At 33.1% G+C, this 24,687-nt stretch overlaps 4 protein-coding genes across 6 annotated transcripts; 2 read left to right on the top strand and 2 right to left on the bottom strand.

The window, feature by feature from the left end:
* The first annotated feature begins 407 nt into the window (after positions 1-407).
* LOC110610544 (peptidyl-prolyl cis-trans isomerase CYP37, chloroplastic) lies at positions 408-6,612 on the top strand. 3 transcript variants are annotated; one of them, XM_021750512.2, is made up of 12 exons: positions 408-673; positions 1,616-1,876; positions 1,955-2,044; positions 2,488-2,583; positions 3,107-3,214; positions 3,384-3,433; positions 4,270-4,372; positions 5,282-5,335; positions 5,663-5,821; positions 5,917-6,039; positions 6,191-6,240; positions 6,337-6,612. In XM_021750512.2, the coding sequence occupies exons 1-12, from the start codon at positions 479-481 to the stop codon at positions 6,446-6,448; spliced, it is 1,401 nt and encodes a 466-aa protein (XP_021606204.1). In that variant the 5' UTR covers positions 408-478; the 3' UTR covers positions 6,449-6,612. The 3 variants fall into 3 exon arrangements, with proteins under 3 accessions (XP_021606204.1, XP_021606205.1, XP_021606206.1); XM_021750514.2 differs by having other exon boundaries at positions 540-673; positions 1,608-1,876; XM_021750513.2 differs by lacking the exon at positions 5,282-5,335.
* A 3,292-nt stretch (positions 6,613-9,904) lies between these two features.
* LOC110610435 lies at positions 9,905-13,797 on the top strand. The gene is made up of 7 exons (XM_021750356.2): positions 9,905-10,470; positions 11,904-12,044; positions 12,131-12,244; positions 12,369-12,542; positions 12,660-12,775; positions 13,318-13,402; positions 13,521-13,797. Exons 1-7 carry the CDS (start codon positions 9,982-9,984, stop codon positions 13,524-13,526), a joined length of 1,125 nt encoding a protein of 374 aa, XP_021606048.1. The 5' UTR covers positions 9,905-9,981; the 3' UTR covers positions 13,527-13,797.
* A 3,863-nt stretch (positions 13,798-17,660) lies between these two features.
* LOC110612112 lies at positions 17,661-18,283 on the bottom strand. Its single transcript, XM_021752787.2, has one exon. It carries the CDS (start codon positions 18,125-18,127, stop codon positions 17,807-17,809), a length of 321 nt encoding a protein of 106 aa, XP_021608479.1. The 5' UTR covers positions 18,128-18,283; the 3' UTR covers positions 17,661-17,806.
* Positions 18,284-21,389: 3,106 nt separating this feature from the next.
* LOC110611073 (NAC transcription factor 56) lies at positions 21,390-23,500 on the bottom strand. The gene is made up of 3 exons (XM_021751185.2): positions 23,069-23,500; positions 22,654-22,961; positions 21,390-22,554 (listed from the first exon to the last, which is right to left on the bottom strand). The coding sequence occupies exons 1-3, from the start codon at positions 23,250-23,252 to the stop codon at positions 22,015-22,017; spliced, it is 1,032 nt and encodes a 343-aa protein (XP_021606877.1). The 5' UTR covers positions 23,253-23,500; the 3' UTR covers positions 21,390-22,014.
* Between the last annotated feature and the right edge of the window lie 1,187 nt (positions 23,501-24,687).

Raw genomic sequence — 24,687 nt, 5'->3', positions numbered from 1 at the left:
CTCAGACTTTTTTCATTGTATATAAAAAATTAAAATGTTTTGAAAATAAAATACTAAATTTCCTAAGAAATATTTGTGTAGATTTGATTTATATGAATTCAAATTATGGTAATTAAGGTGGGATATTTAAATAGAGTTTAAAAAATAATTTGCTTTCAATTTTAGCCAGTAAAATGAGTTGTAAATAAATAAAGAGAATATTTTATAAATAAATCAAACTGTAAAAACTAATGAATATATTTTAAAAAAATATAAAACTTATTAGTGAATAATGAGAATATTCATATAATTCTTCCTTAGCTCTTCATATGACATGCAACAAGAGAAAATAAAAAATTAAAAAAATAAAAAAATAAAAAGAATAAGTAGACGAGCTAATAGAAAACAGCCAGATAGGACAGTGTAGATAGATGGGGCGCGCCAAACCAACCCCTTCTCGCTCCTACAAAGCAAAACTACTAACAATCAATTTCAAGTCATGGCTTTCTCTTTATCTTCTTCCATTATCAGCTCTCACAAGCTCTCTTTTACCGGCTCCATTGCTCCCTCGATTCAAAAACACCATTTTCTCTCTACCAGTTTCGCATTTCGACTCAATCAAGCCCGTGCCAATGTCACACCAAGACCAGGCCACCTAAAGATTCATTGCGAGCCTACCAAAAATTATGCAAAGGTTGGGTTTGATAACATTGCATCTTGTCTTTGATTCTGCTATTTCTGCGTTCTGCTATGTGATTTTGGGTGTTTTTGGTTGTATATTGTTGTTAATTTTGATGTATTTTTTGGCAATTACGTGTTGAGAGTTCTAATTTTACTTGTACTCCCAATTTTGGTGCATTTATGGCATCAAATTGAATGTAGAATGTACAGTTGGTTGCCATTGGGCGAATAATATAGAAATACAGTATCTGCTTCGAACTATGTGGTGTGTTTGAAGCTGGTGATAGTTTAAGGGGAATTCAAGTTTCTCGAAACCAGTTATCATGCTGAGGATTTTCTGAAAGTGCATTCTAGTGTATAAATTTTTTATAAATTTGCAGCAAGGGATTTGCAGCTATGAAGTTATATAAATTTAGGTCCCATGTTTGTGGTACTCCATTGTTATGGGGGGATTGGCTTTTGGACAGACTCAGCTTCCCTTTATGTCTTGGATAATTTCACTCCTTGCAAAGAAATCTTTTGCTTATGAAAACCGCACTTTTTTGCGTCTCTTCCATGAATGAGGTCATGGACCGGAAATGAAAGAGATATGACATGATTCCGAGAAGTTTGCTTTTCCGTCTATACTCATGAGTCATGTCCCATAATTTTCCCCTGACGATTGATGAATATTAGATAAATGTGATATTTTCCTGCTGACATATTCTGGGGTAGTTCAACTTGTAACTTATTATTAAAGAGCTATACCTTGTTTTATTGGATATTCAATAAAATTATTTTGTCTTTTTGAACTTGCTTCCACCTCTATTGAGAGAAGAATTGAAATGAGATTACGGGTTTACCTTTTCTTTATGGTCTTCTAACACACAGCTTATGACATCCCATGGATCAGACAACTAACAAAATCATAATTTGCTTTGAGATATTTTTCTGAAATGGATTTTCAGCCATGCAGGATCTGGCCTACAGGGAAGATAATCCTGCTAATTTATACACATCAACTTTTGGACATGGAGCGAAGAAACTTGAGAGTCTGATTGCTCTGATTCTTATCTTTGTGCAAATCTCTTCACCACTACCTTTGGCTGGTTGGGACTTTTGGTCTATTTCTACTGCAGAAGCAGTGCTTTATTCTCCAGACACCAAGGTCCCAAGAACCGGGGAACTTGCTCTAAGAAGGGCTATCCCTGCAAATGCAAATATGAAGGCCATACAGGTTCTTCTTAGTTTTTGAATTTGTCTTATTTCCATTAACCTGGATAGTAATTGGTTTGCTCCTGCTTTTTGCTTCCAGTCTTCTCTGGAGGATATTTCATTCCTGCTCAGGATTCCACAGAGAAAGCCTTATGGAACAATGGAGGGCAATGTCAAGAAAGCACTAAAGGCATGTATTATATTCTTTCACTCTAATCAGGGATGCTCATACCATCAGATTGTTGCTGGTCAAAATCTCATAGAGCTCCTTGCACCTTAGTTTGATTTATTACAATTATCAAATGGGATTTTGTGCATCTTATATGCTTGAATTTTTCTTCTATTTATTGTTCTAGGTTGACATTATCAATTAAATATTTGCTTCAGATTTAGTATTTTCAGACATTTTTTTTTCTTCCCCATAGACAACTTGTTGCATGCATGTAATGCTTTGTTTTTTTGAGTGTGCTACCAACACCATATTTTTCTTGTTAGTTTTATTTCAAACTTCATCTACTTCTTGTTACATTTGATATCATTAGTCATTGTAGTCTCTCTTGTTCATTTCCCAAATTAAACATTAATTGCTTTATATAGCTAACTTTCTAATTTTTGCTTCTTCCTTGATCTCAGATAGCCAAAGATGAAAAAGATTCTATTTTAGCAAGTATACCAGCAGACTTGAAGGAAAGGGGCACCTTGCTATATGAATCTCTAATTGATGGAAAGGTATGGGAAGGCACTTTGGAAGATTATTAGCTTTTTTATAGGTGAGAGAGCCACTCGGTGTCATATCTTCTTTTCTTTCTCTGACTTGCATGTACTAACTATAAAGTAAGAGTTGGTTTTCTTAAAAAGGACATATTATATGTTGTAACCTCTGAAGATATGGACATAAAGTATGTATGTAGGTGTTTATGCATATAGATGTGGACACACTAAGAAAAACATAATCAGTGTGAGTATACTAGGAATAAGAGCATGGCCAGAAATCAGAATCCCGTTACTGAGAAAGCTCCTTTCTCTTGATGTTATGTTGCTCCAGTGTCATTGATGATAGTTGTGAAGCAGGAAAAGATTAAAATAATAGTACGTCACGGCATCAAATTCTAAATTATACTTTTAGAGATGCTTCATCTTGGAGAAGTTATTGCATTAAAAAAATCCATTGTTTTTTTAATGAAAAGAGATACAAATCAATCATTTATGTTAAAATTTAGCAGACTGATAGTGGAGTTCCTGTTTTTGCTAGGGTGGTTTGCAAGCACTCATTCAATGTATTAAGGATCAGGATCCAGATAAAGTATCTGTTGGTCTTGCATCTTCACTGGATACAGTTGCAGAGCTGGAGTTGTTGCAGGTAAACATGACTCCTGAGTAATATTGGTATTCTTCCCATACGAAATGCATTACAATATATTTCTGCAATCACAAAGAGTTGGACCACATTCTTTAAATGCTATTGCTATATTACTAGAAACCTTCAATTTTTACCTTATGCTGGACATGTTAATATTTTCTTGTAACAGGCGCCTGGGCTGTCTTTTTTGTTGCCTGAGCAATACTTGAAATATCCAAGGTCAGTCAGTTCTCTCCTGGATTATCCATCTCAAGTTCTTTCGTTGTTATATCTAGGACACATGCATGCATAAAAGATTAGACATGTGCCTTTCACAAATAACTGTGATGAGCATGGTTTTAGGATATCTAGATTGTCGTCTTCACCTGAATATAACATCCATATTATCAGCAGAAAAAAAGATAAGCTTATGGGGACACAAAATTAATTCTTCATTAAATGTTTCTTATTCAGCATATATGTTTACATCATTGGTGGCAACTATGTTTAGCTGTCATAATTGTGTTGAATATGGGTGTCCAAGACTCTTGACGTACAACTTAATTAGTTTCGATTCACATGGCAGTCTTCAGTGCATGAAGTTCCCTGCTTGGCAAGAGTAAGTTAACTTTTCAGAGTCTATTGAGGAAAGTTAACTTTTTTGAGTTTCTAATTGAGAACTTCATTAAATCACCAAGGCATAAAAAAAGAAGGTTAACCTAATGACCATAACAACTGAAGTACGTGTATTTGAGTATTAGAACTTTTGCATTTTGAACGTTCACATTAATTTTACATGTGATTTAGGATGAGTTTATTAATTTCTTCTCTCCTTCACATTTTTGTAGGTCAACTGTTCTTTGTAAATGTTGGTTTCATAGTTAATGATTGATTTTTGTCTGATATCAATTTTACACTATGTTACTGCTATTGCATTTATTTTACTACTTTGATATGCAGTTGACTTATCTGGTCTACATGTTACAGACTTTATTTAATCTGTAAAATGCAAGCTTTTCTTTGTATCAACTGTTGAATATTTGAATTGGGAACTATGCAAATATTTCACTTTGCAGGCTAACAGGCAGAGGAACTGTTGAATTTACAATCCAGAAAGGTGATGGTTCAACATTTTCTGCAGAAGCTGGTGGTGAAGAAAGGAAGACTGCAAAAATTCAGGTATGATAAATTTAACTAGGTTCATTAGAATAAGACAATAAATTATTGTTGTGTATTATTCAATAAATACAAGGAAAGTTGTGTATAAGTGCTGAGCTCCTATCTCACTTAAAATATATTTTACGGATTTATGTGTAACTTATTGCTGGTTTTTAAGTTATTACTGTTTTTTCCATTTTTTACTTTGTATTCATGCCACCCACACACCTCCTCCCTTCAAGGAAATAAGGTGCCTAACATGGCTAACTGAGTGGGAAATTAAATTCTATTAACAGTTTTGTGTGTTGGGGGAAATTGATGGACCTTAACACCTTGCAAAGAATGTGCGGTCCCATCTATTTATAATATTCTTTATAAGACTATCATAATTTAAATGATTTTATGTTTCTCCTGGAATCCATGGCTAGACAAGATCTTACTGGTTTAATGAATAATTCATGAACCTGATTATTACTACTGCACCATCTTTTTTTTATTCAATCAGTCTAAGGAACTTGAGGATCCTAGAAACATTCTCTTCTCCCTTCCACATCATCTCTCAATTGTACTGGTGCCTAGCTGCATTTTTACAAATTTATTTTAATTCAATATCCTGTGTTATTTGAGCCAGCCAGCTGGGGCTTGTTGCAGGAGCTGTTAGATGCAATTCATGTTCATTTGCACGGCTTTTTGAATGACTGTGATTGTAATTTGTTATTTTTGCATTTCTGGCTTTCAGATATGACATTTTTCTCCTTCTCTTGTGATTATCCAACCAAGTACACTTTTGGTTACAGTCCAAACAATGTGTCTAAATTCTTGAAAAAGCATTATTAAAATTGGATGCATATACCTTCAGCTGTTTATGGATAAATGAAGGCCAGTTTAATATCTATTTAAAACACACTGATTGTTAGCCCATGTATTCAGGTTGTTCTAGATGGATATTCAGCACCATTAACTGCTGGGAATTTTGCAAAACTGGTAAGGTAGTTGAACCTCACTTCAGCCTCATGGAATTTTGGTTTCCAATGCTCATCCGTAGGTTTTATTGCTTCATAGTGATGGGTTTCCATGGAAAAGTAATGATAAGCTGGCATGCATTTTGAATAAATTGAAAGGCCAATAAGTAGAAGTTCATTTTCTCACTTGTTGGTTCAATCCATGTTTGTTTATTTCCTTCAGATAGCTTGCTCAAGGGTTGATTTTTTAAAGTTAAATTTTCAATGTAGAATGTGTTCTAGTTATTGACTATACGGATCCTGCACTCTTGCTGACAGAACAACAAACTATTAATTGACAATGATTCAGGTAATCGATGGGGCATATAATGGGGCTAAGCTCAGCAGCACTAACCAAGCTGTTCTCACTGACAATGGGATTGCAAAGAATGCCGGTTACAGTGCTCCCCTGGAGATAATGCCATCAGGGCAATTTGAGCCCCTGTACCGAACAACATTAAGTGTACAGGTATAGGATCATTTCCTTCTTTATTAGCAAATGTAGCTAGCAAAGCGTAATATCCCAATGTCTAATTTTCACTTTCTTTGGCTACTAAATTGAAGGATGGAGAATTGCCAGTGCTTCCATTATCTGTGTATGGAGCAGTTGCAATGGCTCATAGCGAGGTTTCTGAGGAGTACTCGGCACCATATCAGTTTTTCTTCTATCTCTATGATAAAAGAAATGTAAGTGCAGTCCAAGTTCCTGTTCAAAATGTATTAGCTCTAAATCAAGAAGAAAATTATGATTCAGAATTACACTTGACAAGTTTCCTGTGACATTAATCTTTTCCATTTTCGCTCTTTTTAAAATTTCCATATATTGCTTCTATTATAGGCTGGCTTAGGAGGGTTATCTTTTGATGAAGGACAATTTTCAGTTTTTGGGTACGCCGTTACAGGATTATTTTCTTCTCATCATTCATATTGTAGTTTTTGTTTTGACTGATTCATCAGTTTCCTCCACATTGTTTCACCGAGCAGGTACACAACTGCTGGGAGAGACATCCTTGCACAGATAAAAACTGGGGATGTGATCCAATCTGCAAAGCTAGTGGAGGGTCAAGATCGCCTTGTATTGCCGAATGAGAACTGATCTGTCATAGATGAACAATCTTTCATTCTTTGTATCTATTGCATTTCTAGATTCAATCAACCTGGTTTTCTTCAAGCAGGTTGTTTAAAGATGTTCAAAATTCTGTCTACTATGATTGTTTTAGACTTTCAATTGAGACTGTTATTGGAAGTTAAATTTGCTCACGGCCCTGGAATTGCTAGCCACTGCTTTATGAACCACATTAGTGTGTTGTACGAGAAAGAAAAAGAAAGAAAGAACGGAAAAAAACACTTTTATTTTCATTCTACGCAAGGTCTGCCACCTTCCTTGCTAAATCATAAAACAATTGATACGGATTCCATGAATTTTAAAAGAAAAGGACTGTCAAAGACTTAAATTTTGGCCCTGGTCTGTTTAAGAAAAAATATTTTTCAGAAAATGTGCTTCATATTTTTTGAGGTTTGAAAAATTCAAAAAAATTAGCTCATATATGTTATTTTATCACATGAAATATTAAATTTCATTTTTAAAGAAAATGATTTTTTCTTTACTTCCTCCTTTAAATAAAGCAAGTCATACTGTAGATTTTGATTATACTATTCACGTCAATATATATAAATTTATTAATAAAATTTATTTTGAAGCTTATAATCAAATAGTAAAAAATAAATTATTTTCCTTCAAAAATATTGTTTTATAAAATAATGTCCCCGCAAAAATATTTTAAAAAAATATATATTCTATAAATACAATTGATTATTTGCAAACAAATTGAGCTTTTATTTTTATATTATAAAGTAGTATTTGTTTAATTATTAAATATTAATATAATGGACCAAAAAACTTTGTAAACGGAAGAAATACACAGATCTACAGCTTGTTCGAATGAGGCCTTGTCAAGGGGGTTCAAGTTCTGCGCTGAAATGGGTCGCATCCCTGGTCACATCAGTAATTGGTTATGGTTAACGGTTCATGGATCCAAATAGGATCTTAATCTTATATCGGAGATTGGTTTGAACCCATCCTTCATCTTGAATCAGAGCAAATACTATAATTTATTTTGATAATAATAATAATAATAATGGCCAGATGGCTGCAAGGAAGCATCATCACATGGACCAAAACACTCAAAATAAAAACCATCTCAAACTAGAATCGCTATTGAATTTTATTAAGCTTGGCCTTGAACCATTTTGAACCAGAATTTTAAGAATCGCCTAAAATCAATTTGATTTTAGTTTAGGGTAATTTATGATTTAGTCCTTGGGTATTGTCATTATTAACAAGTCAGTCCATGTATTTTCAGAAACCTATTAAAACGTCCTTATATTTTCTCTTCGTCAACGAAATAGTCCTTCTGTCTATTTTTGCCGTTAAAAATATAATAAAATATTAAATTACCCCCAATTATTTTTCTCCTCCTCCTCCTTCCTTTTCTTCTTCATCAATTCTTCTTCCTTTTGCTTCTTCTTCTTCCTTTTGCTTCTTCTTCTTCTGCTTCTTCTTCTTCTATTTTTTCTCCTTCTTCTTCTGCTTCTTCTCTTTTTTCTTCTTTTGCTTCTTTTTCTTCTTTTTCTTCTTTATCTTCTTCTTCTTCTTCTTCTCATTCTTCTCCTTCTTCTTCTTCTTTTTCTTCTTTCTCTCCTTCTTCTTCTTCTTCTCCTTCTTCTTCTTCTTCTCCTTCTTCTTCTTTTTCTTCTTTCTCTTCTTCTTCTTCTTCTTCTTCTTCTTCTTCTTCTTCTTCTTCTTCTTCTTCTTTTTCGGAGGAGGAGGAGGAGGAGGAGGAAGAGGAAAGAAAATATAGGGACTATTTTATTGATAAAAAGAAACAATAAGGATGTTTTAATAGATCTGAGAAAAGATAGGGACTATTTCGTTGACAAAAAGAAACAATAAGGATATTTTAATATATTTCTAAAAATATAGGGAGAGACGATTTTGTTGACAGAAAGAAACGATGAGGAGGGACTATTTCGTTGACTTAAATAAACGATAAGGATGTTTTAATAGATGTGAGAAAAGATAGGGACTATTTCATTGATGAAAAAAAATAATAAGGACGTTTTAATAGATATGAAAAAAGATAAAAATATTTTAATAAATTTTTGAAAATGTAAGGACTAACTTGTTAATAATTACAATATACAAGGACTAAATAAATGGTTTTATTTGAGGGTAAAATTGGATTTTAAAAATTTTCTCTCTCCTTCTTTATTTAATTTTAACGGAAAATAGGACGGAAGGACTATTTCGTTGATGGAAATAAAACATAAGGACATTTTAATAGATTTTTAAAAATACAGGGACTAACTTGTTAATAATGACAATACCCAGAAACTAAATCGTAAATTACCCATTAGTTTATTCACTTTATTAATCCACTATCAATTTTCAGTTCGGATTAGTCAGATCAAGTTTAGGTCATACAATATTTTAGACTAAATAAATAGGGATAGAAATACATGGCGATCTCATCGATTTCAATAATATATATATATATATATATATATATATATATATAATGAAATTAAATTTTTTGTATTTTTCTAAGTCTATAGATTTAAAAAGAATTTTGGCACACTTAATTTTTCTTCTAATAGTTAATAATATATTTATTTTATATTTTAAATTATTTATTTAATTTTTTTATAATAATTTATTATGATATAAATTCTTATTGAGCGCATGTAAACCCAAACCATGAATGAATTATTATTATTCTAAATACAAATAAGAATATCTATCTGCTTTAACTGTAACCTTGAATATTTATGTGGCTTACAAAAATTTGACATGTAATAAGCTTATCTAGAATCACCCAATCAGAGATATTACATTTACAGAGATTGTAGCTTTCATTCCATGGCCCACTTAGACCCGAGATGTGTGGACTACGTAGGCTATTATCTTAAGAGGTCAAGATTTACAGCCTCTTGGGACCCACACCGATGATTTGGAAGATCTTCATCCAGGAGTGAGTTCTAATGGCCCCACCCTGAGTCCCAGGTTTGACAAGGGAAGGAATATGAGACCCACTTAAATATAAAATATTTATAAATGGGATTTCAGTATTATTTTATTATGCATATATTTAAATTTATAAATATATACTTATGAAAATTCCAATAAGAATAATTAAAATACAGTCCCGCGCCTACCATGATTTAATTCCGTGATTAAAAGCATGCACTGTGTAGAAAAAAAAAATGTTCTGCTCCGATGTGGTTGGTTATGAATTTTTTAATATTAAAATGAATACTGGAAAAAAGAAAGATCTTCTACGTTACGTCTCACAGCAATTTACCAACGATAAGTTTCTTCAACCAATCGCCATCCATCCCTTTTGACCACCATGCGCATAAAATGATGATACTGATTTCTGCACCGAACCTCAAGACATCATCTCCACCGTTCATCATTTTTTTAATGAGTACCCAACATATTAGCATGATCATTAGCACAGCAGATCATGAACAAACCAATATAACCTCGCTCTGCTCACAAACTCAGACTTGGAGAAACGATCCGTTAGTTACAGTGATAACTCGGTCAACTCAACTCAGTGGCCACCCATGGCTTCTCTCCACACCATGTCTCCCCATGGTCTCTTTCCTCTTTCCAAATCCAAAAAACCCACCTCGAGAACCCTTCCCAACTCTTATTCCCTCGGCTCAAATTTTCCTCAGACCCCAATTTTCTCTAGAAGCAAACAGAGAGCTGAGAGTTGGCTCTTGAACTCTGTTGTCAAAGAAGAGCTTGATGTTATTCCAGTACAGAGTGGAGACAGCACGGACCAACAAGAAGGAGTGGTTCTGAGTCAGGTAGAGAGCGAAGGAACCGAGTTGGCGACTCAAGTGACCGGGTTTGGATCGAATGAGGGGCAGCTGTCCCTTGAAGGGTTCTCATCTGCTTCTAGTTCCGGTATCGGAGATGATGGAGGGAGACAGAGCGAATTAGAAATGGATAGGTTTATTGATAGGAGTATAAATGCAATGATTGTTCTTGCTGCGGGTTCTTGTGCCATAACAAAGTTGCTTACAATTGATCATGATTACTGGCATGTAAGTATACGAAATTCACGAGTATATCTGTTGTTTCTATTCTAATATTATTTGAAGTTGTAATAGTTGAAGTTGATATATGAAGTATTAATACCTTTGTTCTAATTTTTATGGGTGTTACTGTTAAATTCTTTTTGGTGCTTCTTTACATTATATTAGCTTATTAGTTTCATTTTTTCTTATGGGCTTGTTTTTGCAGCTGTTATGTTGTTCTCTCAGGTTTAGAACAATGCAAAAGCTTCTCATTTGTAGCATTCTTTTCTTTAGAAATTTCTTCATTATACTATCTCTGTTCAGAAATGAAGAAATTTGTCAATCCTTTGCACTGGAGCAATTCAAATCGTGTTGATTTTATCATTATTTGCTTATGGCACTTTTTCTCCTTTTTATCTATGATGTTTTTTGAACTTAAGAGTTCTCTGTTGTTTAAAGATTGCTTTTGGTAGTCTAACCAAATATTGCTTCCTTCTTTTATTGGCTTCCATGATGGAAAAATCCAAAGGAGCAAATTAACTTACAGAGCCTTAGATGTCTAACTGATACCTCTGGAGCACTTGCAGTGCTGAAATCCAAAATTGTTTATCTTTTAATAATCTGCAATAAAGTAGTGAAATGATATGAAGTGGAAATTGCTTTTGAAGAGCCTCGTGATCCACTTCTTCTTCCTCTTCTTATTCTTTTTTTTTTTTTTTTTTTTTTTTTTTGTTTTATTTGGTTTTGTTTTGTATTTTATTTTCCCCAGAACTTTTGGGTGGAAAAAGGAGCAAAAGCTCAAGACAAAGGATTACACCAGGATGTGATCTACTCCAATTTTTCACATCATGGAAAAATATGATTTTCACCTTTTATATTGGAGCTAAAGATTTCAAAAAACTATGCTTAGTATGTTTTATAAGTGAATTAATGGCATGCACTGGCTGCAAAGGTAGAGCTCAGCTGGAAAAAAGATTGATTCAAAAGGATTAGTTGCAATACCAGTGAGTGAGGTTGGTTAGATTTTGGAAACAGGCAGAAAACTTAATGGTTGTGAGGGGATGTTGGTTATATGAGGGGATAAGATTAGATATTTTGTCTAAATGACATTCTTTAATGTGCGGTTTGGAAAACTGATCTGGTGGATTTTGAAGGTCTTGTGGGAAGGCTGAGAGTGCTTCAATAATATGGTTGAGGGAATAAAGGAAACTCCAGGACTAATGGTTTAGCATATGCTATGGGGATAGAGTGACTGAATTAATTTGCAGTTGCTTGTTTTCAAATTCCACTGTAAGCTTTCATTGGAATATTGGGAATTTCATCCAGGAATATTTCCATTTATATTAAGTATTGCAGAGCAAACATGCTTGGATGTGTTTTGATTGATTACTGGACTGCTAAAAATCTATAATTGTTAATAGATTTTATCTCATGTCTTGTTTTTTTTGCTTTTCTCTCAGGGGTGGACCCTTCTTGAGATTCTAAGATATGTCCCTCAACACAATTGGACTGCTTATGAGGAAGCTCTTAAGACAAATCCTGTTCTAGCAAAAATGATGATTAGTGGAGTGGTCTATTCCATAGGGGATTGGATTGCACAGGTTAGAAAATGTGGTGAGATTAATTAATTGCATCTCATTTCTGTTGCAAATTGTTCCTTTTATTTATGTATTTGTATCATTGGCAGTGCTTTGAAGGTAAACCGCTCTTTGAGTTTGATCGAGCACGAATGTTTAGATCAGGTCTCGTTGGCTTTACATTACATGGCTCCCTTTCGCATTACTATTACCAGTTTTGTGAGGTGACTACTAATTTTTTTCTCTTTTCTTTTTGTCCATTCAGTGACTTATTGCTTTTATCAGTTGTGGATTTAACTAATTGAATTTTTTAGTTCGGGTTTACCTGAGAGATTTCCTGTTTTCCAGGAGCTTTTTCCATTTCAAGACTGGTGGGTGGTTCCTGCGAAAGTGGCCTTCGACCAAACTGTGTGGGCAGCAATTTGGAACAGTATTTATTATATAGTATTGGGATTCCTGCGTTTTGAATCCCCAGTCAACATTTTTAGTGAATTAAAGGCTACATTCTGGCCAATGCTAACAGTAAGAGAACATCATGCCTTTTTATCTGTACTTGATGTGATCTGCTGTGCAGGCAGGGAAGCTTTCTAGTGAATTAAAGGCTTAATTTTATCTTCTTTGAAATGGTCTATTGTGCAGGCAGGGTGGAAGCTTTGGCCTTTTGCTCATCTTGTTACCTATGGTGTGATCCCAGTCGAACAAAGACTTCTTTGGGTGGATTGTGTAGAACTCATTTGGGTGACAATACTCTCAACGTAAGTAGTATTATGATTTTTTTTTTTTTTTTTTCGTGCTTTTATGGTTCAAAATGAAAGGTTTTGGACTCTGATTTTGGGGACTAGAGTGATTTAGTTTAATCTTCTTTGACAGAAAAAGAGAAGCTAAATTCTTCTGTCTAACATGCAGATGTTTATGTCTCTGAGCTCCTGTTAATGAAAAACTAGGAAAATTTTCTCTCTTCCTATGGTTGTTTAGTTGTCCTCATTCTTTCTCCATTAATTCTGGTTTGGAAAAGCGCACGCTGCATACTGATTTTCTTAGTTGTTTTTTTTTTTTACCATGCATACAACATTTAAAGCCCAATTGAAGGAAAACTTTCGGGGAGTGGGATCGATATATATATGCCTTGCTATCACGTTAAGCGGGCAATGGCATACTGCTTTTGTCCCTGCAGTGATGCTAGCTTGGAATTCTTTGGAAATTGGATCCTTTGTCCTTTAGTGATCTTGGTTGCTTCACTTGATCTCAGTTTTGCTCCTACTGGGTTCTAACATGGTGATCTTTTTCTCTTTACCAGATACTCAAATGAGAAATCAGAAGCGAGAATATCTGAGGCACCAGCAGAAGCCAGTTCCAATTCTCTGTTGAAAGGCTCCCATGAGGTATACGAAGAAATTGTTGAATGCTGATGATCACAGATGCACAATCAGCTGTTCATGACAAGTACCTATGTGCTTTTTTAAAATAAAAATGATTGATTTCATCTTCTTTTCTTCACAGGAATAGATGAGAAGCAAACAATCAGAAGAAGAGATTAAAAAATGATGAATTGCTAAGTTGGTTGTAAGAATTGAAAGCTGAATCCACAACGCGATGATAGGACATTGATGCGAAAATTGCAGTGCAGCAAGTAGCTGGACAGACTGGATATCATAAATACTACACACAATGCTTTTTGTAAATCACTAATTCTAATTTTGTTTCAGACTAAATCACTCAATGCTACAGCAGATTTCCAAGTCAACTCTCAATATATTCCCTCTCCTTTATATATTTTTTATATTTAATTATTGATACTTATTTATTAATTGGATTATTTTATTTTAATATTATTTGTATTTGAATTTAAAATTTCAAATAATTTTTTTTATATTTTAAAATTTATATATTAATTATAATTAAGAGATTAATTATTAATCTGTTTATTAGAATTTTAAATGATTAACTAAATAAAAGTAAAAATCGATTATAAAAATATGAATATAAAACTTAATTAATTTTAAAAATAAATGATTGAATATTTAAAAAAACTTGAATATTAATCTGTTTATCAGAGCATCAATCCAAAACTTGGATTTCTTAATGGGAAACTTGGATTTCTTTTCGTCTCCAGCCCTGAGTTATTAGAATTGATGATAGCTGTTGCATTGAAATCAGTTAACTATACTAATAGTTGATCATCTATATTTCTTGTAGTGGCACAAGGAATGCGTTCATGTCATATTTTCAATGCTGCCTTGCCTTGTTAGGAAGGAAAGCATGATAATTATTAACTTTCAAAATTAATGGCGTGAAAACATGGCTCTGTAATAATTACTAATTAAGAAAAGATTTTTAAATTTTTGGATTAATTTTGGAGATAAAAGGTTCTTGCTTCAGATGGTGTTCTTGATTTTTTAATTTTAAAACTTTTCAAAAATATTTAATAGATGAATATTTTAAAATTTAATTGATTATTTTTATATTATTTAATATTAATTATATTCTTCACTTCTATTATAGATAAATTATTAAGTTTTTTATAATTAATAAATAAATTATTCTCTTAAATAAAAGTAAATATATTTTTTATTAAAGTTAAATGTAATATGAAATATATTTAATATTATACTATAAAATATAACTTTATTATATTTATTTTCTTTTAAATATTCTTATTGGTAACCTTTTATTAGTAAATATGATATAATAACAATTTATTAATATTACAATTAAAGTATTTTACATATTAAATTTATTTTTCATGCAAAATTCACAGAGCTTAATTGTTCGTCTAGACTTTGATCAATATAAATGGATTCTTGTTACCGTTTACTAATCGATTTGATTTTACTAATTTTTTTATTAAAATTAAATTTATTTAAAATAATTAAAATTTTTAAAATTAAAAATTAAATTAAATAAAAAATAAAAAATCAAATTAAAATTTTAAATTAATAAAATTTAATTATTTTTTATTTAAATTAAATATTACTCGCTCTTAATTATAATATTTTAAAAAATTAATTAATTAATTTCTACACTAATTTTAATTATTAAATATTTTACCATTATATTTATAATTTAAAAAATTCATTAATTTCTTAATTTTATAAATATCTACTGATTAATCACTCAAGCAATATTTTAAAATCTTTTTACGATACTCAATCCAGATGGGATTCCACTTTCCACTTCTTCGTTGTCTTTTTCATATTCTCAACATGTTCCAGTCAAAATTCAAAATATCTGAGGGCCATGTTGATCACCCTCATAAATCGGTGGTAGAATCGAAAGCCACGTACATGTAAATAGCAGCCTAAATTACAAAATAGCGCATGATTTTTTATAAAAACTTTACAGTTTTAAGGTCTGTTTACTTTTTTTTGTCAAACCCCCAAATTTTATTTTTTAAATAATTAATAAGTACTCGAAAAAATAAAATAAAATGATATAAAGATTCATTGATTAGAGATTTTGAATTCAAATTAAGGTTGAATTGTATCAAAACAAAAAAAATTTTTAAATATAAACAAATAAACAATCTTTATCTTTATTATTAAAATAAAAATTAATTCAGATCAAATTAGTTATTTAACTTTATTATTATTTGGGATATTTTTAACATAATTTAAAATTATTTTTAGAAAATTTAATTGATCATAAAAAGGTGTGTATATACCACTATGATTTTTTGTTTTTTTTTTTTTTTTTCTCAATTCTCTCTTCTCTATAGGCTTGCTTTTATTCCATCATTGGAGTACGTTCATCCTCTGCCTCTTCTAAATAAAAAACAATTGATTCTTTCGTTGTCTAGAGCATAAATTTTAAATGAGGTTGGTAGATAAATAAATCATTTTTTAATATATATTTATACTTATTCGTGTGAATTTTCTAGATCTACTACGTTTTTCTTTCTATAATTTTGTTATTGATTTTTCATGCTTGCAAGTACATATGGGCTTCTTCTTGGAAGACTAGATCCTGCTAGTTTGGGAGGAACAAGGGATTCTCCCCTGGAGTGCTTCCTTTTCCTTACATTCACCTCACTCCGCTTTAGATTAGTAGCGGCTTTGTAAATAATTACTTCTTTAATTTTGATATTATGAATTTCGAAATCTTAATATATAAAAAATAAAATTCGTTAAAACTATGACACATATATACGTGATTTAGAAGAATTGTATAAATATTCCTATCTAATCCACTAAACAGTAAAAAAGTTCAACTTATGGAATATAAAGATCAAACCATCAATACCCCTGACTTTACAAAAGTCTATAATAGAGTCTGTCTTCAAATCTCGTACCATAAATGAGAATTAAATATGAACACTACTGATTTTAGTGACCGAGCACGACTTGATGAGATTGGGATAGAATGTTGATTTTCTATACACCGGTCATCTCCTTAATACATCATCAGGATTATAAAATGCAAGTGTGGTAAAATAAATTGACGTGATACACACAATAGATAAAATATGATCTAATTGACTCCACATTTATTATCCAATCACCCATAATTAATAGGCCGCTTTACATACTTGCAAGAGAGTATCATTGTCCAGTCCGATAGAATATGATACAAGGGGTGTTAGAATAATTAGAGGTATATATATCACTAATCTAACTCAAAAGAGAAATCAGACTCACTCTGTCCTACACTTGCACGAAAACTTTCAAACACACTTTCTCTTTTTCTCTTAAGTTTTCAGTTCTTTTCTGTTTTATTTCTCTTTACACCACTTTCCAATAATTGATCATTAAAAAATCCTAAAGACCTCTGATCTTGTCTTCAGCGCTGCATTCTCGATAAACCTCTGTATTTTCCTCAAAATCGAATATGAAAAAACCCATATAAAGTTTTAAAGGTATTCTCTTCTCATCGGACCAATCACAATTCATTAATTTACCCATTAAATCAAACCACAGTCTAAATATCCACATTTAATTATCGCGTTGAATTTTAATTTATTAGAGTCTATTAATTAATTTCTCTTAGTTGAACAATAGACCCTCTATAATTATAAATTATGCTTTTTTAAGGGCTTCTGTGCCTCTTCTATGAAAAGGATCTCCAACTGTTTTGGATTTTGTGATTCATTTGATTCGTTTCTTCCTCCCAACCAGGGGCGGAGGGAGGGGGATGAAGGTGCCGCAGCGGCGCAGCCGATGGTGCCGCAGCAATGCAGTTGCAGCCGGTGGTGCCCTATCAAAGAGAAGGGCCTGGCTCCGCCACTGTTCCCAACAACTATGTTAGTCTCTTCCATCGAATCCAGGCGGTGGTGGCTGTTCCAGAGTTTTCTTCTCCTTAAACAAGCCAGAGGTTACTAGAATGGGCAGAATGGGCTGGATTATTGTTACGTATTGGGCTTAGGCCTTAGGTTGGGTTTTTAACCTTGTATCTGAATTTCGTCTGTTTTGAATCTCAAGCCTTTCTCATTAGACTTGGGAGATGTATTTTGAATTATATGTCCTTTCCATTAATACAACACCTAAAAGGAAAAAAAATATATATACATATATACATAACCAGTGTTTTGAACTATGAAATTTCAAAAACTTCACTGCGAAATACCACATACTGATTAATTAATTGCCTAGTCTCAGAGTAACCATCAATTAACCCTGGAAAAATTGTCGGAACATTGCTCGGCAATTCAGTCTAGCCAATAAAATTTTGGCAAACAAATATTTTTTAAAAAATATCACAGCATACATATTAACAAAAGGTCCAGAAGATTTCCAATCCATAGTCACATTTTAAAAAATAACAAAAAATATTAAAAAAAAAATCTGCAACTTTCAAGCAGTTGACATGTTAGATAACCGACTAGGCGTTGGCCGGAAATTCCACCAGCGAAGGGTCAACTTCCGATTCGGCGGTGTCAAAGCCCTCCTAATTATCTCTTTATTTGCTTGACGCCTTTTCAACTTATCACCAGGAACAATATACCCATGGCGGCTACACCTGACAGAACCAGGACGATTGGAGCAAGTACAAGCCGGGCGATGATTATGATGACGATAATTTCTACGAACCCGATTGGCGACGGCGGTGGAGTTTCCGGACAGCGAGGGGGTGGGAGGAAGCTGAAAGCTTTGATTGTGGGAGATGGTATTCATTTTTTCTTCTTGTTGTGGAATTTTTATGGGAGATTGGAGAAGGGAGAGAAGGTGATGGGGTTTTATTGTGTTGGAAAGAAGATTGGAAGACTTATTCTGCGGTGAGTGGACACAGGTGGAAAGAGTTGACGAGCTCAACGGGAACGGCTTGGTAAGTGATTGGGCCTTGGAAAGTTGGAATTGAAAGGACAGAAATTTTGACCGTTGGGATTCGGGAGTCGTCTAAACGGAGGCGTTTTAGTCGGTATCTTTAAGTGGATTCTTTTCAGACTGCTCTTCTGTCTGCCACATTGTACTTCACTGGAACCTTCTGCCAAAAGTCTTCTGTGGTGAGGTGTTGTGCTGTTGCTTATTCGGCCACGCAGCCCAATTGCTTGTGGCCCACGCACTTCTAAATTGTTAATTTATTAACAATGCAAAGTAGTGTTATTTATATAATCACACCAAGTTCAATAGTTAATTAAATTAAATATCTCTATATTTATTTAATTTATAAATAAATAAAAAACAGCATAAGTTATTTATATTGATTACTTATATGATTGTTTTTTTTTTAAAAAAAAATCAAATCCAAAGCTTTAAGAAGAATAAGGGATGAAAGAGGTCTTAGCTGGATAGGCCTACAAATGTGGCCCAACTCATTGCCAAGCAAATCATTCTATTTGGCAACCATGATGAAGATATAATAAACATGATTAATCAGCTTAATTACAATTAAAATTGTGGGTCATGGGGATGGCTAAATCTTTAATTATTAGCTTAGTGATTGCCAACAAATGCCCACAACCAGGGGTATCTATATATGCTATGGGCCAGTCTGGTCCTGACTTGTCACTAATCAAAATGGTCCAGTGGTGCTTTTATACCTGGAACATCTCTTGAACCATCTGTCAATTTGTGTTCCTTTTAATTGCTATCTCTAAATTCAATTATGGGTTCTAAAGATTGCATGGAATATTAGGTGAGCATATGCATGTGTTCATCAATGCAAAACCCTATTAATCTTTTTGGTAGCTTCATGGCCTCCCTCCTCTATCTTCACTTCCCATTCTTGACAACCCTCATCTTTTAGCAGATAGAGACTTCAACAAAAGTGTGCCCACTCAATAAGACCCACTTCTTTATCTTACAACAAATATTTTCTCTATCTATAAATATTAAATTATCGATTTTATATATAAAAAGAATACTTCTTTACAATATTTAAGAAAAGAAATAAGCAAGACCAACAATTAATTTTGGTTGGTTCTATGGGCAGAAAGAGCTAGACATTAAATTCATAATCCTCACCATTAATCTCTTACACATCAATTTGAGTCAAATTCAATTGATTAATTTTGATGACGAAATTAGAATCTTATTTTCTCTTCGAGCGATCGATAAAAGTATTAATATATTTAGTATAAGACGTGTATGTATACGTATGTCTATCAATTTATAAAAGTATGTAAAAGAAAAGAATATTTATAGGGAATATATATATATCGAAAAAAATTAATAGGCATAGTGAAAGCATCCACCACAAAAGGGAATGAGAGAGGTGGGATAAATATCAAAAAAATTGATATTATCATTTTGATATTGCATTTTTCCAAAAATAAGCATAAAATGATAAAGAAAATTGGTAAAGTAGATTTGTACGCTTTCCTAAGAAAGGAATGGAAATTAAAAGAGAGATTAAATTTGTGTGGTTTTAAGATAAGGATTCCCTAATGATAATAGAGGAGGAAGATGAAGATGGTCCCATAGTCAGCAAAGGGAGAAAAGGGATTAGTGAGGTAGCCTCTTGTTGTCAATTTGTGTATTGTGAGACTCTTGCTGTGTCATCCTCATCTCCCAATATACCTTCTCTTATGCCTATGTCCTATCAATCATCAATTTTAACGAAAACGACACCCACCTTCAAATATCTTTTTTTTTTTTTTGAGGTAATATATATATATATATATATATATATATATATATATGCATGTGTGAAGAGTGCATACACACATGAACACTCACGTGCACTTCTTTATGTTTTCATGAGCTAAAAGCAGATGAAAATTAACCTAAAGGGAACTGTTCACGAGTATCTTTCAAAGAGAACATGCATATATGTATTTGTCCAATAAAAACAAGGTCTCTACCAATTCCATTTCGTTATTATTGCTTTGAAAAAATTTTAATTTTATTTAATCTCTTAATACCCAAGGCATATCCTGTTTGATATTTTCCATAAAGAATGAATATTACTAATGGACAAGAACAGTAAAAAGTGGTCAGTAAACTTCATTTTCTATGAGATTTTTTTTTGGCTATCATCGTTCATTAGATCATCCATCCCTCCATCTCTCATGAATCTCTCTCCTTCTTTTTTTTTTTTTTTTTTTTTTTTTTTTCCTTTCATTGCAAGCTTGTAGAAAAATCTTGATCAGCTGATGCAAATTAATACATACCCATTTGTTTTAAATTATTATTATTATTATTATTATTTAGGTCTTTGGTTCTAGAATCCATGCATATAAAGATGGTTGTGCTTATATATAGCCATAGGGGTATCAAATATTTAGTCTTTTATTCAAGTGTATTAAGAGAAAAGAAGATAATAAGCATGAAATTTAATTAATTAATGGTCTTAATTAAGAAGGAAGAATTAGCAATTCAACTTCTATTTTGCAGATCAAAGGCATACAGGCAGGTATACGCGAAATAAAAATACTTCTTTAACTAATAAAAAGTGTAACACTGCAAGAATATGTCATGCATAAATAGATAAATGGCCGTTTCAATCATATTGGTGAATATTTTTTTTCTTTTTTCTGTTCCTTGTTATCCATTTATGAAGAGATTTTCTTAAATTAACAAGAAAAAAAAATAATGCTACTGGAACTTGTTCTTTAATATTATGTTATTATTGGATTCAATAGTTATATGCTGATTAATATCAGTGTGAAAACAAGATTTGATCAGCTGTTTCAATCTATTTTCAAATCTTTCATCTTCCAGAGAAAATTTTCAAGAAAAATCTATTTCTATATATATATATATATATATATATATATACATATGCATGCTTATATTGAAATCCCAGTGAATACATATAATCATGAGTAAACTCAAATTGCATGTATGTATTGATAATCACATAGCATGTTATGCTACATGAGCAGCCACCAAAAAATTAAAAAAAAAAAAAAACAACACTCAAAGAACAAATAGATCCTCTTCTTTTTTAGGGTTTGCGCAATCATCAGATCAGAAAAGAAAAAAAGAAAGAAAAAAAAAATGATTTCTTTACATGCAAGTATGATTGATTGATCAAAAGCAATTCAGTAGACGATCTTGTTAACCATCATATGCAGAACAAACATGAAAAACGACCAAGAATTATAATATCTTAAATTGATTAACTAATAATGACAGTTATACAAGGTTAAACGTATACACCCAAAAGCAAAAAAAATATATACATATATCATTTATCAAATTTATTTAATTTTCTACATGAAGATGAAGATCTCAACTTTTCCCTTTGAGTTCCTAATTATAACAACCAAATATGTATGCCTTATGAACTTTATATTATATACATGAACCTATATGTAAGTGTACACATATAAATGAGAGTATCGATGGCCTCACCTGAAACCGGCAGCTACGTGTCACCTTGAAGATGCTGGAGACCAATGAATTACTCTCTGATCTCATCCCTAACAACTGAAACCTCAACAATCCCAATCTGAAGCTGATACAACTAGTTGCAACTGTATACTTATGAACAAGTATATAACATGTCATTTTGCTGATTATGATTTATGAGTCCTTGCTATCCTGAATAGAGCTAATCAAACACTCTACATATGAATATCACAACTAGCTTCCTCCATCTTGAAATGAATCGAGACTCAAGAGTACCAATTCAGGCCTGAAAGCTGGTATGGTGGCCTAAAAATTCCATCTCCAATAGACCCCAGCATTGTCTGTTGGTGCAACGGTGGTGTTTGTGGCAGCTGGCTAAGCAGAGGGGCCATGGAACTGTTCCCATCAGTCCTCACACCATCTCCATTATCCCCATGAAACCTCTTGCTTGATGAAGGTCCGTCCTCGTCTTCATCGTTCCAATAAAGAGATGGAAGTGTTCTTTTGAGAGGAAGCATAGATAGCTCTGCAGGTCTAGCGGTTGAAGAGGCCAAGTGAGAGAGAGAGTTAGTGTTGCTAATACCATCGTTGCTTAGCATTCCGTCGAACAAATTCTGCTCATTTTCAACCAATGCTCCATAGTTTGTGCCTGTTAAGAGCTGCAATTTCGTATTCTGTTGGGTACCAATTGATATCGAAGGTGGTATCGATCCAAGCATATCCTCCATAGAATCATCTTTGTCGTGATCCATTGGTCGATGTGTGTTATTTTTCTTGTATATTCGACACAACACCCAATCGTCAAGCTGAACAGACGGAAAAAACAAGAAAAAAGAACAATCATTTTCCATGGATTAACACGTATAATCAAGAACCATAAACGCAAAAAGTTACTAGTAATTTACCCTTAAGGAGTTTTTCTTGTTACCCAAGTCACATCCTGGGGGCTTGTTACTGACTTTGTTATCTACTAATCTGTACTCATGCATGATCCAATTGGTCTTGATCCCTTTCGGGGGCTTCCCTCCGTAGAAAACAAGAGCTTTCTTAACACCAACCTTTTGAGTACCCCCAGAAGTTAATACCGGCTTATCAGTTCCGGTGGCTTTCCAATACCCTGAAGTTGCTGCCCTGTTTGGCCTCACACCGTTGGGGTACTTCCGATCTCTAGGACTAAAAAAGTACCATTCTTGCTCGCCGAAAGTCGCCTTCGCTGAAAACCCACAACAACCCAATACAACTCTTAGTATTATTCACAGTCTAGAGCATAAAAACAGTAACATAATCATCAATTTATACATAGCTAGCCATCAAACGCACCCGGTAATTCCCAGGGATCAAACTTGTAAAGGTCAACTTCTGCGATAATTGCTACAGGAAGAGGAGCAGAGGAGGCCTTTTTCTTGAGGTAGTGAACTACAAGTTCTTCATCAGTAGGATGGAACCTGAACCCCGGTGGGAGGTTAGGCTGTTGCGAGCCGGAAGACGAGTCAGTGCTCTCCATTAGGTACTTGGCGAGCCTTAGAAGTGTTGAATCGGAGAGATTGGCAGGTGCGATTTTGAGGGGTTTTGAGAGAAGAGCATGTTAAAATCTGTTGAAATGGGGGCCAAGATGGGCTGATAACAAAGTACCAGAGATGATTATATACTAGAGACAAGTTACCAATAGACATGTAATGAAAGTAAGGGCATATTAGTCATTTCCGTAGACTGTATTTTTACCTAATTAGCCATGCTATTCTGCCTAAATTCATGCAAAGGTTGAATAGAAGAAGATGCAGTGGTTAGTGAAGAGAGAAAGGTGAGGAGGTGATCAGGTAACAGGTATGGTGATGATAATGACGCCAAGTGGGAAACTAACGGTTGATAGGGTGACACGTGTAATTCGAAAACGTGCAACGGAAGGACACGTGGGGAGAAGGACCACAGAGCAACACAAAGCAACAAGAAGATAAAAAAAAATCAAAAAAAGCAGAGAGAGGGGGACGAGTGAGGTGGGGATCGAAAAGGTTTACGCTTCAGATGTCATGCTTTTGTTATGCAAAAAACCCACAAATGCGAAGGGGACCCTCCAATCCATACATTACGCACCTCTCTTTCTATCTGTGTCTTTTGTCCACCTTAATCAAAGCCATCTTTTGAGGCCTCTTTAGACCATCTTCAATCATATTTTCTGCCGAGACTCCTTAGTGTGACGGTCGAACTTTCTTCTCTATAGTTTGCTTTTAATAAAAAATTAAATATTATTTAATTGAATGCAAATACCTCTTGAATAAGTGATTATCTAATGCTAAAGGTACGTAGCATCATGCTGTTGTTTGACAGGAGTATTAAATAAATCATCAAAGCATGAATGCAAGTCAATCTTGTCAAAAGATTTCAGGTCATGTCAAGTCATTCTTATGAAATAGCACTATTTATCCTATTCGATTATAGGAGAGACGCTTACTTGTTGAGTTCAATAGAATATGAGTGGGTCGGATGACGTGTCACTCTACCGGAGTTTTAAAAAGTTCCGATTCAAGTTTATTAAAAAATAAAAATTTAATTTTAATAATAGTATACTTTCTCTTGGAGAACCATTCTACACAAATTTCATGGAAATAAAATTCGAGAGAAAGTGGGTAGTATAGTTGTAATTCAGAATTTTCTAATAATAAAATTTAATTATATATTTTTTATTTATTATTTAAAATAAAAGAATTTAGTTCTTTTTTAATTAAATATTAATTTATTTTAATTATTTACTTTGGAATTAAATTGCTTCAAACCAAGATTATGATTCCATGGTAGACAAAAAAGTAGGGAAATAAAAGATGCGGTAGTATGGCTTTGGAAACACTGAATCAAAACTCTGTAGCCTGATAACTGTTGGGTTGTTGGATGTGCCAAAAATATACACATAGATTTTGTGCGGGCTCCACTGCTGCTACCCTCAT

This window comes from Manihot esculenta, chromosome 3 (assembly GCF_001659605.2).
Source record: "Manihot esculenta cultivar AM560-2 chromosome 3, M.esculenta_v8, whole genome shotgun sequence".
NCBI lineage: Eukaryota > Viridiplantae > Streptophyta > Magnoliopsida > Malpighiales > Euphorbiaceae > Manihot > Manihot esculenta.
The sequence above is the reverse complement of the archived record's forward strand: the minus strand, read 5'-3'. Positions and strand labels throughout refer to the sequence as shown.

Bases quoted from the DNA above. Each gene is read 5' to 3' on its own strand.
- LOC110612112 (XM_021752787.2), bottom strand. From the start codon at position 18,127: ATGAATACCATCTCCCACAATCAAAGCTTTCAGCTTCCTCCCACCCCC.
- LOC110610544 (XM_021750512.2), top strand. From the start codon at position 479: ATGGCTTTCTCTTTATCTTCTTCCATTATCAGCTCTCACAAGCTCTCT. The intron at 2,045-2,487 runs GCATGTATTATA...CCTTGATCTCAG, and splicing joins ATGTCAAGAAAGCACTAAAG to ATAGCCAAAGATGAAAAAGA. The intron at 4,373-5,281 runs GTATGATAAATT...CCATGTATTCAG, and splicing joins GGAAGACTGCAAAAATTCAG to GTTGTTCTAGATGGATATTC.
- LOC110611073 (XM_021751185.2), bottom strand. From the start codon at position 23,252: ATGGAGAGCACTGACTCGTCTTCCGGCTCGCAACAGCCTAACCTCCCA. The intron at 22,962-23,068 runs GTGCGTTTGATG...GTGGGTTTTCAG, and splicing joins TGATCCCTGGGAATTACCGG to CGAAGGCGACTTTCGGCGAG. The intron at 22,555-22,653 runs GTAAATTACTAG...CCGTCTGTTCAG, and splicing joins ACAAGAAAAACTCCTTAAGG to CTTGACGATTGGGTGTTGTG.
- LOC110610435 (XM_021750356.2), top strand. From the start codon at position 9,982: ATGGCTTCTCTCCACACCATGTCTCCCCATGGTCTCTTTCCTCTTTCC. The intron at 10,471-11,903 runs GTAAGTATACGA...CTTTTCTCTCAG, and splicing joins TTGATCATGATTACTGGCAT to GGGTGGACCCTTCTTGAGAT. The intron at 12,543-12,659 runs GTAAGAGAACAT...TCTATTGTGCAG, and splicing joins CATTCTGGCCAATGCTAACA to GCAGGGTGGAAGCTTTGGCC.